Source organism: Lissotriton helveticus, chromosome 2_1 (genome assembly GCF_964261635.1).
Source record: "Lissotriton helveticus chromosome 2_1, aLisHel1.1, whole genome shotgun sequence".
Taxonomy (NCBI): Eukaryota; Metazoa; Chordata; class Amphibia; order Caudata; family Salamandridae; genus Lissotriton; species Lissotriton helveticus.
Window position 1 is genome coordinate 1503177920 of NC_136059.1, and position 18695 is coordinate 1503196614.

General features: G+C 44.1%; 1 protein-coding gene across 1 annotated transcript in view; it reads left to right on the forward strand.

Moving 5' to 3' along the window:
- Positions 1 to 18695, forward strand: part of SCARB2 (scavenger receptor class B member 2) — a 485622-nt gene that overhangs the window by 291822 nt on the left and 175105 nt on the right. Inside the window, exon 5 of the mRNA XM_078676388.1 lies at positions 2729 to 2820. Within this exon, the coding sequence (XP_078532514.1) occupies positions 2729 to 2820 (92 nt within the window). The remainder of the gene's footprint in view (positions 1 to 2728; positions 2821 to 18695) is intronic.

Genomic DNA, 18695 nt, shown 5'->3' on the forward strand with positions numbered 1-18695 from the left:
CAAGCAATAGGTCTCGCATTATTAAAGTTTGAGCTGTTGGCATTGTAAACGACAATGCCTTTTATTCATTTGTTTTTAAAACCTGCAATCGGTGCATCAACACGCACTTTGAACATATAGTCCTTGCTTACGATGAGCAAGCTGGCAGTAAAAGCGACTGCCAGACTTACTTCTCATAAGCATGGACTATAAGTACAAAGTGCTTGTTTACCCACCGATGCAAAGGAATAAAAGGCATTGTCATTTACAAGGCCAATAGCTCAAACTTTAATAATGCAAGACCTATTGCATTGTAAATGCTTGTTTACCTGTCCCATTGAATAACATTGAGCCCCCGACGTCTCAAAAGCACCCTGCACCCAGCCGCCCGAGTGCCGTTGGTTGTGCCACCTTTGCCCTATCCTACTTCCCCATTTGCCCTGAGCAAGTGACCAGGAGCCCAGCTCCCACAGCCGCGTGGTCTGCTTGCCAGCAGCCACCAACCGGAGGCCCCCTGCCCCTCATTGGATAACATTTGGGCCTAACTACCTCTGCACCCGGCCGCCCCCGTGGCGCTGAGGGTGAACCAATTGTACCTACCTGCCCCTGGGGCACCCCTGAGTCTATGCCCAGAACCTTAACTTCACCAGTCGAGTACTCAACTGGGAACTCACTTACCTGCCATTGGATAACATTGACTGGTTTGACTTGAAAAATCTTCTAAGTGCCTACTTTTGGAAACTTAAAATATTCATATAAAATCAACCGAATTCCGAAACACTCTCCTGTGATCAGGAGAGAAGCCACTGCTGTACCTCGTAGCCCAGTACTGAACCGCAAAAGTAATCCTTACTGGGTTTGCTAGTAATCTGTATTTTCTCCATAGGAACACGTTGTCTGCTTTTCTATGAAATTTCTTCTAAGTGTCTACTTTTGAAAACTTGAAATATTCTTTAAAAATCATCCGAAATACTGAAACAAATTACTTACCTGTTTTAAGTTGAGACCCCAGTGCTGAACCTAGGAGCCTAGTACTGGATTACAAAAGTAACGAGATCGTACTTTACCTGCAACCTGAATTTTCTCCCATTGGATAACATTGCCAGATTCCTGTTGAAAAGTTTCTAAGTGTGAACTTTTAAACTAGCTTTATATTTCTGAAAAATCACTGCAATAACTAAAGAGTTTTTACTAAATTGTTTTCAGCTTAGGCCCCAGGACTGAATCTAGGATACAAAGTAATCAACTGCGTTTATATAGGAAAACCCATTGAGCTCAATGCTAAATTGTGTGTAGAATTGTTTTGCCTACTGCAACCCCTGTACCTATTGTGTTTACAAAGTTTATTGCCTTTTCTGCAAAGCACTCATCTGAGACCTCTCTCAGTGAGAAGAGTATATTGTAAGACCTGTTGGTTCTGAAAATAAAACAACTATATCTTTTGCTATAAAAACATTTGGCCTGGAGTTCAGTCTTTGAGTGTCTGAAACCTTTGGCTGACTGAGTGTGTGCAACAAATGCTTTACACTGTCCTCTGGTACTGCCTTACTGCTCGACCAAGCTACCACTTTAGAGAGTAAGGTCACACCTGGCTTTAACCTCTGTTATACCTCTGGGGTTTGTGGACTCTATACACATTCACCTAGGTTATCCGTTTAAAAGTAGTATGCAAAGTCGGAACACCATAGATTTTGATTTAACCTTATGAATAAATATATTTGATTTACGATGGTAAGCTGTTATACTATTATCATGAAATCTGTGCATTTGCTCAAAATATACACATGTATTAAAGTTTGAAATAGCGAGTTCCTAATTCCGATTTCCTGTGATTGACAATTAGGAAATTGCAATTTCAAATGTATGAAACTCTTTTGGGTTTCATTTGCGATTCCAAGTGGGTCAGCAATAGACCTACCTCATGACTATTAATGAGGTAGGTCTTGGTTTGCGACCCACTGGAAAACGCTAAAATCACAGGGATGGTGGCCTGCTGGGGTCAGCAAACTACCATGTCTGTGATTGCCTTTAAAGAAAGCTATTTTCTATAAAATGCAGTCCATTTTCCTTAAGGAGAATGGGATGCGTTTCAAAAACAAAAAAATCAAATGTTTACTTACAATTTTTTTAGTAGGCAGTGGTCTTAAAGTCCTCTTAAAAAATGCTTTTACAAGCATTCATAAAGTGCAAGGGGTCCCTTGAAGACCCCTTGCCATTTGTGAATGGGTTACCGCCTACTAGAAGTAGGTGGCAAAATGCAAATGTTTTGCGACTGTATTTTGGTCACAAACATTCCTACATACCAATGAGATTCGGTATTAGGAAGGGACAGCATGAATACGCCCCTTCCTAATAGCTAATTGCTAACCCATTTTGTTATTTAGTAATAGGGTACCAAATTGCAAAATAGGATTTGGCACATTGGGAAAGCCTTTTTTCTGGTTGTAAACGGCCCGATTCTGCGAATCGGGCAGTTTGCAACCTTAAAAAAGGTACATACATGTGGCCCTAAAAGTTGTTAAATACAAGTTATGCATATCTGGCTTTATCGATTATTATACAAATTAAAATAGCAAAAAAAGAAAGAATATGAAGTCACATTTGAATTGTTAACATAATTGAGAAGAGCAATGTGAATGAGGAGCTTTGCCACTATTGCGGTCACGTTAGTATGTGCTATGATCGATTTGAAATATCAGCAACTTGCACTATTAAAATAAAAACCTATTTGTATTCCCCCCTCTGCCAGATGAATGCAACACACGATGAGGAATATGTCGTCTTGAGTGGTGCAGAGAATTACCAGGATGTTTCGAAAATTGTGGAATGGCGAGGGCTGCAGTAAGTATGCCATTCAATCGTGCAGCTTTACGGCTTCTAACCCTCTAGATGGAATGTGATGGCAGGAAGGAGCCTCCAGGGCTGCTCCCTTTGTCCACAGCCCTGCCTATTGTTAATATCACAGCCCCTTCTTAGCTTCCTTTAGTAATTGTTCTTTTCTTAATCCTGTTGTTCTTCTGCCTCTGTAGTCACTATTTTTGTTGCAGCCACTTCTCATGGAAAGGAATCTTCATTCAAATCATAAGCACTGAACAAATCTGGAAAAATGCGAGCGTTTTTAATAAACCTACACATTAATTACCTTTGTCTTAAACCTTTCTCTGTTAAAAGCTTATATTGGCAAGATTTTTTTTTTAAGTAAATAAAAAAACAGTGACCAGAAATATGTTTCATAAACCTTTCTAAAAGGAAACATGGAAGAAAACTGGGACAATATAGCTAGGAAGGCAACGTCCTGTAGTGCCTGAAACCTGGCGCAGATCCTTTAAGGGAGTCCACATCTACAGTTTCGTTTGAGTGGCAGCTACCTCAGTCAATTTCTTTATGTAAGCTTATGATTATGTATAAAGACAAATTATTTTCCTGTTCCATCACTGGCCATGCATGTGAGTGGATCCAGGGACAAGTGTGCAGCATCTTTGAGGTATCACTAGAGCAAAGTCATGACCTTGTAGCAATGGCAGACACTTGTATGAGTAGAATTTTAAGGACTTTGGTATTGCACTTGTGATTGGATTTTTTTGTAAAAGCTCCAGGATCCTACAGGTTCACACTAAAATTATTTGTTTATGATTTCATAAAAGATTCTCTCTTGAGATGTGGAAATACGTGTGAGTAACATTCCCTTCGGTTATGAGATGTTCACCGTATTTTGTACCCTCACTGTGAATTTATTTTTGAATTAGTGACGTCTGATGTTGTGTACCTGTCTACTTCACAAATTCTTGCTCATGGTGCTACCACTAACTCTTTGGGTACACTTCATTTGTATGTTTTCCTCTCCTTTGGGGTTTTCAATATAAATTGTTACCACTTTGATAAAACTTCCTTTTTGGTAACGTGTTAAAGTTGCACTGCATTTTCTCACCCGTCTGTTATTTATACTTCGCAGAGATCTGCATTTCTACCATAGTCACTATGATCCTGAGGAGTGAATTTTGCCTACTAGAGAAATGTGCCTCTGTGCTCACTATATGTAGCTTTTGCTTTTTTTCACGTATATGTTTAGCAGGTCTATCAGGAGTACATTTGAGCACATTTCGAGTATACATGCAAATTCTCCTGATTTAGGCAGCAGATTCACACTTTTGTAAGCTTCACATAAACCAATGTTGCCTTTTGTCAGCGTAAAGCTTCCTCTGCCCATAGTGCTTTAAAATAAAAAATAGTGTTAATTAATTTATTACAACGCCTCCTCAGGGGTAGTGAGCGCTATATAAAAGTTATGTATTGTGTGCAAATACTGGGAAAGATCAACATCTGACTTCTTAAAGTGCATGCATATCTCCTAAACAGAGTCCTGAACAAAGTAAAAAGCTGCCTCTCTTAGGAATGTTTGAAGTGCTAACAAGGTGTGAGCCTCTGTTTCCCCTCTGCTGCATTTGGTCCTAGGTGTTGGGTTCCTGGCTGCTGCCAGCCAGGAGACTAGAACAAAAGGAGGCCTGATGACCCTTCAGATCTTTGTTATGGGCCCAGCAGGAGTCAGAAATAAGAGAGCCCCATCCTTTCCCCACGTTGTTGTGGATCGAGAGCAGACAGCAACGTGCAGGCGCTACTGAAAGTGCCCCAGTGTTTGGAAATTAGACCGGGACGAATTCAGCATCTTTTTCAGTGGAGCCCAACTTCTTGGCAGGGTGGACGGTGTCCACCCTGTGAAAAAAGTGGGTGGACGCCATCCACCCGCTTGTACCCCCGACTAGTGCCCTGCTGTAGATGACAGAAGGCTCCTAAATGTTCATCCTGGTCACCCTTGGGAGCTCACTGACAGTACTGTTTTTACGGAGTTTGGAAATACCAATTCTTGGAAATTCATGTTTTCCCTTATAATAAAGTGCAAATGTAATTCTGTACGCCTCTGCTCATGAGCTACTTAAGAATTAGAGTATGGATCTTTTGCAATGTTTTCCCAACCTGCAATGCTCCTTTCATTTTGTCAAAATAGTGCTAGCTCAACACTCTCAGGTGCGGGGGGTTGTGTGACAAATTTACCATGTGCTTAAATCTCTCACATCCCTGTTTGAGTGAGAAATGGGCTAAGATTTGAGGGCAGATTTTGCTCAGCAGGCAGATCCATGTGTGCATGACCGTTATGTGAATTAGCACAAGCGCACAAGTTTCATTAGTGTTGTCCTGAGACTAAAGACATTGGAACCCACTTCCCTATCATTCTAACGTTGCCTTATGATTAGAGTCTGGTCACATGCATTGAAGCAGCATTCCGTTAGCTCTCTCGTGCTTTGGCCCTAATGCTGTTGTAATGACGTCACTGACTGCATAGCTATAGGGAAACATGATAAGGGCAGAGATATGCACCCAAAGGAATCCGAACAAAAACGACAGGGTGTTTTTCCGTTCGCTTTGTGTTTGATGGAAAGACCAAACACAGTGGTAACTTGCAGGCTATGCTGAGGTGCAAAGTGCAATTCAAAAGAACTTAAAACAGGAGAATGGTATAGAGACAAATGAGTTCTGAAAGGGGGGCTGTATCAGCATTTGGAGGGACACCTACCAGTGGGCAGACGCTGGTTCTCTTGCTCCTGGGCTCCTGGGCTCCTGACGCTGTAGTCTCGCCGCCGCCGCTTTCCACCTTGCGGCTGGAGACTACAGCTCCCAGGGTGCTTTTCGCCCACTTCCGACTTCCGGTTTCCGGCCACAGCGCGCCCGGAGGCGCTACTTGTACTGGACGCTCCCTCGGTGGAGCGGGGGCTGTATCAGCATTTGGAGGGACACCTACCAGTGGGCAGACGCTGGTTCTCTTGCTCCTGGGCTCCTGGGCTCCTGACGCTGTAGTCTCGCCGCCGCCGCTTTCCACCTTGCGGCTGGAGACTACAGCTCCCAGGGTGCTTTTCGCCCACTTCCGACTTCCGGTTTCCGGCCACAGCGCGCCCGGAGGCGCTACTTGTACTGGACGCTCCCTCGGTGGAGCGGGGGCTGTATCAGCATTTGGAGGGACACCTACCAGTGGGCAGACGCTGGTTCTCTTGCTCCTGGGCTCCTGACGCTGTAGTCTCGCCGCCGCCGCTTTCCACCTTGCGGCTGGAGACTACAGCTCCCAGGGTGCTTTTCGCCCACTTCCGACTTCCGGTTTCCGGCCACAGCGCGCCCGGAGGCGCTACTTGTACTGGACGCTCCCTCGGTGGAGCGGGGGCTGTATCAGCATTTGGAGGGACACCTACCAGTGGGCAGACGCTGGTTCTCTTGCTCCTGGGCTCCTGGGCTCCTGACGCTGTAGTCTCGCCGCCGCCGCTTTCCACCTTGCGGCTGGAGACTACAGCTCCCAGGGTGCTTTTCGCCCACTTCCGACTTCCGGTTTCCGGCCACAGCGCGCCCGGAGGCACTACTTGTACTGGACACTCCCTCCGCGTCGCGGGACGCGCGCGGGTCTGCGCCGGGCTAAGCCCGGGCAAAGGGCGGGCCCTCTGTGGCCCTCAGAGGCACGAGGAGGACGGGACGGGCCACCCCCTCTGGCTCCTGCTTTGGATAAGGTACAGTCAAGCTTCTCTACTTCCATCCCTATTGCCTTGAACTGCCGATAGCTATCATCAGGATAACTGTACACAGTCACTCAACTTCAATGTCCATCTGGGAAGAACTGAATGCCCTCTGTGGCACACATTACATCCCGGATGCTCTATCCCCCCCCATAGTGTCTCGAGACACTGCTCAAACTACCTGCTCCCCCCAGGCTTCCCCCGCTACCACCCTCCCTCCACTTACCAATTGCAGCCTCACAGTACCCGGACCCAGTACAGCCTCATCACCTGTGGACAAGACTGAGTCTCGATCCCCCCTACATTCGTCTCTTCTGGCCCAAATCGAGCGACTGCTTGTTACTGCTCTTTCTCCACTGGTTGCTAAAATACATGATTTGGGAGATAGACTGTGCAGGATTGAACAAACGGTATCTCAGTCATACCCACCGACTAGAATCACTGTTACTCCCATACGCTCTCCCCCCACTAATACCCACAAAAGGCCTACAGACAATGCTCCCAGGATTTTACAAACATGTGATTCCCCTGTTACACCACCGACTCAAAGTGATCACAATATCACCCGTATTCACGAGCATGTCCCTCAAAGAGCACCTGTGATCGCACTAGATAGAAGACACTGCATCGATTTACCCCCCGTAGCTGCCCCATATGTCACCATTCTCTCTGGGGTCCCTGCTCTCCGACCAGGAAAACGTGAACTGCATCGGGACCTTTTGAACAAAGCCATATACTGGCTCCAAAACAATAGACCACTACCTTCACTGCTAGACGGTGGGATACAGAGCGTCAGAAGGGTGGGGTGGCTTGGTCATCTGCCCAAAAACGTTCCGGGGGACCTGATTCTGGTTAGGTTTAAGGACAGGAATACTGCCCCCTATTTGCGTTCTATCCAGCCAAAACTTGGTGATGGCTCCATTCGTATCTGGGACCTCCATGACTTTTATCCTGGCCCTCGAGCACCGAATCACAATAACAGCGGGTGAAAAGGGGGGATTCTGTGTATTGGGGTTTTTTATTTCTTTAACTGCTTACATGCCAAACTATTTTTAGTTGGGTCTTATCTAGTCCAATCCATTATTCACTGCACTTTATATTGCACTTTATACGCACTTCCAAGGCGACAAATATTACGGCCCCTTTTATTAAAGTGGGGCATAAGAAAATCGAGAGAATCATATAATAAATTGCGATCCCTGGATAATGATGATACAACGGTTCCGCTCGAGGTTATGCTCTATTTATTACTGAACTTATAATTCCCACATGTCGTTTCAATTTTAGCATATACATGGATTTTTTATACTGTTTTTGTAACAAGAATTAATTTTTCTGTTTTCCTGATTGTATGTATGCTTTTATGAATTGTTTTTAACATTTCGAATAAAGCTTTTGAACTGAACTGAACTGAGTTCTGAAAGTTACTAGAAAAAATATAGACACCAACAGTACTGGCGGAGTAAAATGCAATAGTTCAGCAATATCTGAACAGAGGCCAAAATAGTCAGCTCTGCACAGTTTACTAAGTGTTGTTAGGCACTTAAAATAAAATAAACTACAGGTGGGCAGTGGGAATGATTTGAGCATTCGACAGACGTCTTTGAAAATGTTCATTTATAAATCTTTCAGACAATGACTGTAATACTCCAGTGGGGGGCGTCTTTTGGGGATATTCTGGCTCCTCAGACTTTCGCCAGTTAGCAGTAGGGGGTGCACACAAACCTCAGTTCAAATTCTGGTGTTTCCAGAACAATACGATGTTGAGCTAAGGACTAAACTTGAGCGTGGTGCCACAGCTTCAAAGTGCGCCACTGCTAGACCACACCTCGTGCAAGTTAGATATATGTGTTGCTTTCTATCCAAAAGGGCGAAGACAAAACCACATGCTTTAGAGCAAGCATTGACAATGCCACTGAGTCTGCTTATGATTGAACTAGTCTTTTGTGTTACCATTGGGTGTACACACTTAGTAAGTCATCATACATTAACTCTGTCGCTCGTCTTTCCACTCATGCATCCATTCATCAATCCACTGGCTCATCCTTCCATCCACCCCCTACACAATCACAATAAAACACACACATTTAGATTGTATATTTCTGCGTGTGTTGTTTTTCAATCCAAAAGGACATAAGTAAAAACGCACGGATTCCAGCAAGCATTGGCATTTCCATAAGGTCTGAGATAATGAATGAAAGTGTATTTGTGTCACTGAAGAGTGTAGACACTCAATAGGTCATATACACGCACTCTGTCACTCACCTTTGCATTGGTGCATCCATGTATCAATCCACTGACTCATCCTTCAATTCACCTTCTAACACAACCTCACTAAAACACACAAATTCAACAACATTTGCAAGATAATTAAAAAAGATACAAATAGAAAAAAGAGAACATGCTGCCTTCTAAACACTGTGGGCATGTGTTTGAAGTAACAAAAATATAGTAGAAACTGTTCTTCTTGCAAAGGTATTGTGAATAGTCTACCAATGTTTTAAAGTTCAAACATGGTTGCCATGTTTAGGACTAGCATGTTGGCCTTCTTGGAATGGTAAAGCAGTGATGTTATGGGCAATAGCATTCCATAATGATTTATTTATTTATTGAGTTTTATATAGCGCTGGCTAGACCCGGAGGTATCGGAGTGCTCCTGATTTAGAGGGAGTGACAATGTGGCATGCGCAAGCTGCAGAAGGAATGAGCGACAAGCAAGCGACACTGCCTGGAAAGTTTAATATCCTCTTAAGTAATAATGAAATAAAAAGAGGACAATCAAAGAAATTAAAGAGGAATTATAAAAGGAGAAAACTCAGAACTAAAGGACCGGCAACCAGCTAAGACTCTAATTTTCAGGTTCACAGGGCAACAGAGTCACTGAGTCAAAACAGACTGGACCCAAAGACCCTCTAAGGCTCTTCATATATCTGTATATATGTATATAGATATATGTATATATATATATATATATATATATATATATCTCCAATAACTCCTCCACACTGGGAAACCAGGAAGAAAGAGGCCACACGGGGAATCCTTGTGAAGCATTTATTGAGGACACAGGGCATAATGCATTTCAGCGAGCCTTTCGCCTTCCTCCGATGCCTGTCCAAAAACGCAGCACATTTTCGTCTCCACCTTTTACTGCTCCTGCTGTCCTCCCATTGGACGGAGAGCTCCACTCCACAGATATCAAATGCACGCCTCCTGTAGTTTAGAAATATCGCCTACAGTTCCCATAGTTCTCTTTACTGGTTGAGGCTGTGCGTGGGGAGACGACACAATTGTCCCAATATTCAGGGGAAGGTGAGTATTATTCCGATGTGAAGCCTGATTTTGAAGTGCTGTCCTCTTGCTTCATCGGGTCCCCACTGACGTTCCAGGCCCTCTTGGAGGACCCAGGCGGGCCGCGTGTCGGGATAAATGATTCCCTTCTCCTCGCACAGTGGGGAGCTGCTCCTGGCAGCAGCCCTGTCCCTTTTCCCCACAAGCTGAGGCTGGCCGGAGTTCACCAATCCCTTGGTCAGAAAACTTCAGCAGCATCTGCACCAGCATACGCTCCGGCCACTTGATGGAACGGGCCCCTTTATCCACGCTACTGGCCAGTGTGCAAAATATCCAACAACTCCTCCACACCGGGATTAAAGAGGCCATACGGGGTAATCCTTCTGAAGCATTTATTGAGGACTCAGGGCATAATGCATTTCGGCGAGCCTTTCGCCTTCCTCAGATACCTGTCCTAAAACGCAGCACAATTTCATCTCCACCTTTTACTGCTCCTGCTGCCCTCCTATTGTACGGAGAGCTCCACCCCACAGGTGTCAAATGCACGCCTCCTGTAGTTTATACGTAAAAATATTGTATTGTAATTGCATTAATATAGCGCGGATGTATGACGATACAACGCAAACATTTACAACGTATGCCTTTACAATGCAGTTTTTACATCGCAGCTTTCATTACAACGCATGATTTTACATCGCAAGCCATCACAACGCATTGTTAGAAACTACATTTACAACTCATACCATTACAACGCATACCATTACAACGCTTATTACTTTTAGGGCAACAGTAGGGTAAGTGTTGGATAGTGTAGGGGTAAAAATGACCATTCCCACTCCTGTGAGTGCAACAGTAGGGTAAGTGTTGGATAGTGTAGGGGTAAAAATGACTATTCCCACTCTAGTGAGTGCAACAGTAGGGTATATGTTGGATAGTGTATGGGTAAAAATGACTATTCCCACTCCAGTGAGTGCAACAGTAGGGTAAGTGTTGGATAGGGGAGGAGTAAAAATTACTATTCCCCATTACTTACCTTATATTGCATTGTAATGGCATGCGCTGTAATGACATACGTTGTAGTGACAGGCGATGTAATGGCTGCTTTGTAATGGCATATGATGTAAAGGATGTTGCGATGTAATGACTGCGTTGTAAAGGTTGTTTCCCATATAGCGCTTACTACCACTAATGAGGTGTTTTAGCACTTTTTCGGCGAGTAGCACGCTCCTCCGGAACCCTTAGAGGATTAGTGGTGAATTAGTATAGTGAAATATGAAAGTAAGTGGAGTGGTGGACATGTTAGTCTGTTACTTAGATTGAAAAGGATAGTGAAGGGATAGAAGAGGGAAGCTTTTAGGATTTCTTATTTGTTTTTTTTGTTTTGGATCATAGCAGTAGGTGGAGGTTTGGGATGAGTAAAAGGGAGGTGGAGGGGAATAGTCAGAGGGTAGAGTTTAGATAGGCTGGTTTTGGGGGATCAGAATAGTAAAAGAGGTATGAAATTATGCAAGGAGGTGTTGAGTAGGGAAGAGTTTAGAAAGGGTTATTTTAGTGATCATAGTAGTGGTATGGGTTTTGGGATGAATGAGAGGGTGGATGTAGAGGATATATTGATAGAGGTAAACGGTGAGAAATAGGGTAGTGCATTGGATATGCTAAATTAGAAGAAAAGTAATACATATATAGATCCATAAGTACATGGAAGGTATATAGATGCATAAAGGGAGGTAGTATATGTAGATTAAAGATGCATTAAATAAACTCTGGATTTCAAGTGTTGTACTTTAAATTAATGATATTTATGTATTTTTGTAATTCAATAGTGAAGCAATTGTAGATACATAGTTGTGATAAAAGATTTACTTATTTATGCAGTCACACATATATATATATATATATATATATATATATATATATATATATATATATATATATATATGTTAAAACGTAGAGTAATGTATCTATCAGTAATATGTACATTTGTTAAGTGAACTAATGGATATCTATATTTTTTAAACCTAGTCATTCTACACATTTATACAAAGCAATACACATATATAGGTACATATCTATAGCACAAATAAATGCTTATATACAGAAGTATATGCTGTATATTTCTGTTTGCGTATGGTGGGTATGTAGGGAAAAGCCAATTCTTGAGTAGTTTTCTGAAGATAAGGTGTTTATCTGTGGATCTTATGTTGAGGGGTAAAGAGTTCCATAGTTTGGCTGCTTGAACAGAGAAGGAAGTGCCACCCGTGTTTTTTTCTTGTACGTTGGGATTATGAGACGAGGTCCCACTCTAGAGCGGAGGTTCCTTTGTTGAATGCGTTTGGTGATTTTATTCCTGATGAAGAGCAGTCCCGTCCATGTATAGCTTTGTGGGTGATACAAAGCACCTTGCACGTGGATCTTCTGTCAACCGGTAACAAATGCAGGGCTTTCAAGACAGGGGAGATGTGGTTGTGTGGTTTCATATGTAAGAGTAGTCTGGCAGCCGAATTCTGAATCCATTTTAGTCTTTTCATGGCCAATGAAGGTGATCCATGGCAGAGGCTATTGGCGTAATCTAGTTTGGACAGAACAACGGAGATGGTAGCCAGGATCTTGTGTGGAAATCCCAAATGGGGGAAGATTTGTCACACAGTTTTTATAGTAACAAAGCTTGATCTTGCTAGTTTGTCCACTTGGGCATTCATTGTTAGCTTGGAGTCCATGGTCATTCTCAGGTTTCTTACTTCTTTCGATACTTTAGGCGGTGTTCCTAGATCATCAGGCCATGCGGTGAGCGAGTCATAATGTTTCAAATCGCCACATGTGATCAATGTCGGTAATGACTTCATGTGGATGTTGAAAAGCATGGGTGAGTCGATAGAGCCGTGACGGACCCCTGCTTTTGTGAAGTATGGTTTAGACGAGAAATGGGGATATGGATGACATTAGTTCTGTTGCTAAGGTAGGATGTGATCCAGTCTAGAGCAGTCCCCTCTATGCCGGCTTCGTAGGGTCTTTGTATCACAGTGTCATGGTCAACCTTGTCAAAGGCAGCTGAGCGGTCCAAGAGAAGTAGCAGTGTGACTCGAAAGAACCGAGTCACAAGAAAACAGAAAAACAAATGCAAAAAACCAGAAAAGGGGGCAGGCTAAAAAAACAATGTGACCCCCTAAGCCTGCTTAGGGGGTCCCACAAGTACCTCCAGGGCCAAAAAAAGCATATTTTTTTTTTAACAGCAAAAGTTGCGGAGGATCCGCGGATCCTGCCGTGAAAATTTAAAAAAGGAAGCTCGACTCCTGCGCCTCATTATTATTTAGCTCCTGGGTGGGCCAAGTCCCGGGGGCATGCTATATTGTAATTGCGGAGGCCCAGTGAGGCCCCCACAGCCCTGGGGGAAGCCACTCCCGGGGCTTTCTTTAAATATTAGCGGGGGCACACAGGGAAACCTGCTCTTGCTTCAATGAAGCAAAGCAGAATTGCTTTTCCACAAGGGGAGCTGCATCTCAGCAGCTCCCCATGTGGAAAAGCAATGTCGGCTCCTGCAGGACGCAGGGAGCCCGCGGGACCGTGGGGGCATTGGGGCTTCCTCCACGGTCCCCAACGGATAGAGCCTGCTCCAGGGGATGGGGTCCCCTTGGCTAGCAGTGGCCCGGGAGGGGGGCCACGCAGCCCCCCTCCACAAAAAAAATAAAGGTGGGCCCCGGGGGATGGGGTCCCTGGGGCAAATAGAAGCCTCTGGAGGGGGGCCATGCAGCCCCCTCCATAAAAAATAAATATATATGTGGCCATGTCTCAGGGGATGGGGTCCCCGGGACCGGAATTGGCCTGGGGAGGGGGGCCACGCAGCCCCCTTCCAGTTCATTTTTTTCTTTTTTTAAAAAGGGGTAAGGACCTGGAGGATGGGATCCCAAGGGCCCAAAACAAAGGAAAAAGAAGGGGGGCCAAACAGCCCCCTTTCTGAATACCAAAAAGTTGCGATTGTGCCAGAGGCCCCGCCCCTTCCTGCAACACTACAAACGCACCCTATGGCGTGTTTTAAATTGGGAAATTGGGGGCCAACTAGCCCACTAGGTACCTCCAGTAAGCGCCATAGGGAGGCGTTGCAGAGAGGTGATCCAGGCCACACCCTTTTTTACACCTCTCTGCAATGCAGCTCTGTGGCGCTTACTGGAGTACCTAGTGGGCTAGTTGGACCCCAGGGACCCTCAGGATTCAAGGGGAGTTAATCCCCCAAATAGAAACGCGCCACGGGGCGCGTTTGCTCAGTGGTGAAAGGAGGGGGAGGAGCCTGAGGTGACATGTGCGCAAACACACCCTTTGACGCGTTTTAAGTTGGTGAATTAATTCCTTTTCAATCCTGAGGGTCCCTGGTGGCAAATTAGCCCACCAAGTACCTCCTGTAAGCGCCACAGGCCTGCGTTGCAGAGAGGTGCTCCATACCACGCCCCTTTTTACACCTCTCTGCAATGCAGCTCTGTGGAGCTTACTGGAGATACCTTGTGGGCTAGTTGGACCCCAGGGACCCTCAGGATTCAAGGGGACTTAATCCCCTAACTTACAAAGCGACAGGGGGCCTGATTGCAGAGTGGTGAAGAAAGGGGGCACGGCCTTTGTCTACCTCTCACCAATCCCACTGCGTGGGTCTTACTGGAAGTATAGGTAGGCTAGTTGGCCTTTATAGGACCCCCAGCAGTGAAGGGGACTTCCATCCCCATCCAAGATCGTGCCTGGGAGCGCTTTTGTAGAGTGTTGGGTAAAGTGGGCATGGCCTGGTATGAGTACTTACCAATGATGCTGTGTGGGACTGACTGGAGGTAATAGTTTAGGAAGTTGGCCCCCAAGGATGTCCCTTTTGGGCTCCACGTAGGCTGGTGGGAGGAACATGTCCTCAAGGTACAACATGCCACAGCATGGTCTGCTCACATTGTTAAGTATTGGCGTTACATCGATGATGTGTTTATTGTTTGGCGTGGGACTAAGGATCAGGCGACTGATTTTGTAAACAGTATCAATCACAACAAGTTAAATCTTCAGTTCACTGCCAACATAGACATCACGGTGACGAACTTCCTTGATATTCAAGTCCAAATAATTGATGGGAAAATTGAAACTTGTCTATACAGGAAGTCAACATCAGGGAACACCGTGCTGCACGCAGTCTCCATCCCCAACACACCATAGCTAGTATTCCGTATGGTGAGTTCTTACGAATTCATATGGCGTGTAATACTCTCGAAGCTAGACAGTACCATCAACAGGAAGCTAAGAAGAGATTAGTGGCCAGAGGGTACAACTCTAGTCGCTTGGAGACAGCTATGAAAAAAGAGAATGCCCCTAGCCTTTCCTCCCTTTTGGATCCAAATAGGAATTCACAAGCAGTTGATGTTAGCCCTACTAGCACTGGGGAAATCAGATTGATAACTGGTCACAGCAGACAGGTCAATCACATTAAGAAAATCATCAAAAGAGAATGGCCTATCATCCTCACTGACCAAGTATTAAAAGAGGTTGTCCCTACGACCCCCACCGTTACCTTCAGGAGAGCCTATGCAATGCGAAACAAACTCGTGAAGAGCAGCCCAGAGACTACTTCTACTGGGAATTGGTTGTCTCCTCGCAAGGTTTTTTTTAAATGCAGCTCATGCCGAGCCTGTAAATTCGGCATAAACCGTACCTCATATCTGACCCCTTTTTCCAACATTCCTATCGCTCTCAAGGCGCATTACACCTGCCGTACTGAATTTGCTGTGTACGTTTTAAAATGCAGTTGCAACCTGTACTACGTAGGCAGCACCAAGCTACAAGCTCATGTACGGACTTTGAGATGTTATCCGTGAGGTCATCAGTGATATCACTGAGCATGTCATGAGTAATGTAATATGACACATCATCAGCAGTGCATTGCGAGGCGCGAGTTATAGTTAGATCCTAAGATCCTGGCAGACATCTAGGAAGAGATTCTAGCAAAAATTATTTCAGCGCAAATATTCTCCACTACGGTTTGTTAGATGTAGTAACCAACACCAAAATCATTCCCTTAAAGGTTTCTTTAACATTTTGTGAAAAAAAAACTGTTATAATTGGCTTGTCACCATAACCAATTCAGGGCTACTGTACTAAGCATAAACTGTCCCAAACGTTCCCACAAGTTATCCATCAGGCACACAGTTTTAGTGTTTTACTTGTATTCAAAATACATCTGGCAAAGCAATCTCACTTCTGTAAGGGCTTTAACACACCTACAGGCTTTAGCACAGTGTAATAACAGTCCATCCTTAAAAGCCTATTGCTTTAATGCATGCTTTTTGCAGTAAGTAGGTTGGGTCTATTTGCTTTGTGATAGGTTTCGTTATAAACAGATCACACCTATGAGATATGGCATGTTTTTTGATGAAGTCTTTAACCTTTAACGCTTTTCCCAACACCGGCCTATTCAGGTGCACATAAACCAGCAGCCGTCATGTATACAGTAATAAAATTAAAAAGATCATCAGGCCCAGTGCCTTTATTACAAAAGTTCAAATTAAACAGGTCGGGCCTATAACTATGATCTATGGCTTGACACCATAACCAACTTAGTACTGCTACATTGAGTATAAACATTGCCACAAGCCAAAAAGTGAAGTACATGCAGTCTTTTTAGTGGAAGCACACAAATTCAAATGAAACAAATCCTTTACTCAGGAGGACCAACATGTGGGTGGAGCCTAAGTTCCTCTCTCACTAGATCTCTGACGGCTCTTTTTTGTTGATCACATAGGGTATGTGAGGGTTGCACTGTCAAGCCAGACCTAAACATCTGTGTTGGTAAATGAGTGCCCTCCTTCTATTTGTCCTGCTACTAGAGAAAAACATAATTAGTATCTAAGACACTTTAACAATATTATAATATCATTTGTGTGCCCCTGAAAGTTGAAGCTTCAACAGCTGAATAAACAAAATGATCACAGATGTGTGGAAGGTAAGCACCTTTTTGTGGAACCACACGTCTGCCCACTTGAAACATGTACTCCAGACTCCCAACATGTGGGCAGACCCAAAGCCCCTCTCCAGGTGATTCTTACATAATTGTGACCGTTTCTCTCTAGAAATGCTGGAGAGAGCGATATGGTGCCTGAAGACAGAACAGGCAGAACCTTACCATGTATGCCAACAGACCTGATTTGGGCGGAAGACTCCTGATTTTTAAAGTAACAAATGACTTTAGTTTTGCTGCCTTATGTCTAAAATGACCTCTTTTTCAGTTAGTCAGTGGGGAACATACATTCCCCCAATTTTGTTGTCAAAATCTCCAACTTTCCTGTTCTAAAATGTTGGCATGTATGCATTATCTAAACTGCTCATCTCACTTGGTGGTGACCCAATAAGGTTTGTGTGCTTAAAATGCAGATTTTATGCTAATTCAGAAGGCCACAATAAGTTGAGGGTCAATAGCATGACATAAATGGGAGACAATGCAATTTCAGCAACCAGTTGTCTTGAACATTACTAAATTTTGTTGCCTATTAAAATGAACGGGGAAAATAAAAACACTCAAGTAACAAAAAGGAAGTAGACAGTTAACACATCTCACTGTAGAGCTTTTACAAATTTCAGTGTGCGCAATTGAAAGCTTGCCTTTAAGCTAGAATTGCTAAGACAGCGACATGGGACGCAAAGAGCAAGCTGATTGTATTCTAAATGAAATAACTTGAGGTGTGGAAGAAAGCAGATGCTTTGCCCAAGCAAGCTGTGGTATCAGTCTGTCACCTATGTCACTTGCACTGTAGAAATACCAGAACATGGTAGAAGAGACTAGAACAGTGGAACCTTGCGGTCACGAAGTTCTACGTTGTAAAGTGAGGAACGGTGGAATGTTGTGGCTGTGGTGTATGGAATAAACCTGATGCTTCTCTTCACTCACTGGTCGGTCTGTTGCATAATCCTTTTATCTTGCATTGGACACAAGCATTTGCTGATAATCCATGCCCAATGCCTAAATACATCTAAGTTCAAAATGTTTTGACGTAGGGAGGCATCGGCCTGCATGGGCAGACATAGGGAGGCATCGGCCTGCATGGGCAGACAAATTAAACGGAGCAAGTGGCATCTCTAACTTGCCTACAACGAAATTGGTTCTATTAATTGATCTAGCACCTTCATAAATGTGCCTTTTCGTTTCTTATCTTCGATGCTCTGAAATATTTTCAAGGAGAGTAAGAAGCGTTCAACACACTTTCCAACTTTTCATTCCAAGAGGACGGTGGAACCGGCAACTCTGTTGCCCTTTGCTGTATCTTGTGTTGACTTACACTTGAGCAAACCAATCCTGTATAAGAAGAGAAGATAAGGGGAATGAGTAGGATTCTTAGACAAGACTGTGGGCCTTATTATGAGTGCCTATGAAGTTGGTTATATTCAACCTTACGTGAATTTGTACCCTGAAGAGAAGGCATAATATCAATCAATCAATCAATCAATGAAGGATTTTGCGTCAATCACATGTGAGGGTCTCAAAGGCGCTAGAGTTGCTGCTTGCTCCATGGTGATCTATTTGCAGATTGTGTGTGCTTCCTGCAGCAAAATCCTCATGTCACTGGCCTTCCTCCCCACACAAATTTTCAATTGTTTGTCCTCCCAAATTATAACATGGGTGCGCACTTTGTCGCATCTGGTAATTACGTGGGGCCAGATGTAGGAGCCCAAATACCGGTCGGTAACGGCCGATTTCGGCCGTTACCGACCGGTATTTGGGTTTTGTAATGTAGGGGGCCTTTGATTTACAGAATCGGTAAATTTACCGATTCTGTAAATTTACAGAATCGGTAAAATACCGAATCGGTAAATTTACCGATTCTGTAAATCAATATGTAGGTGGCACTGTAATCACTGCCACAGGCC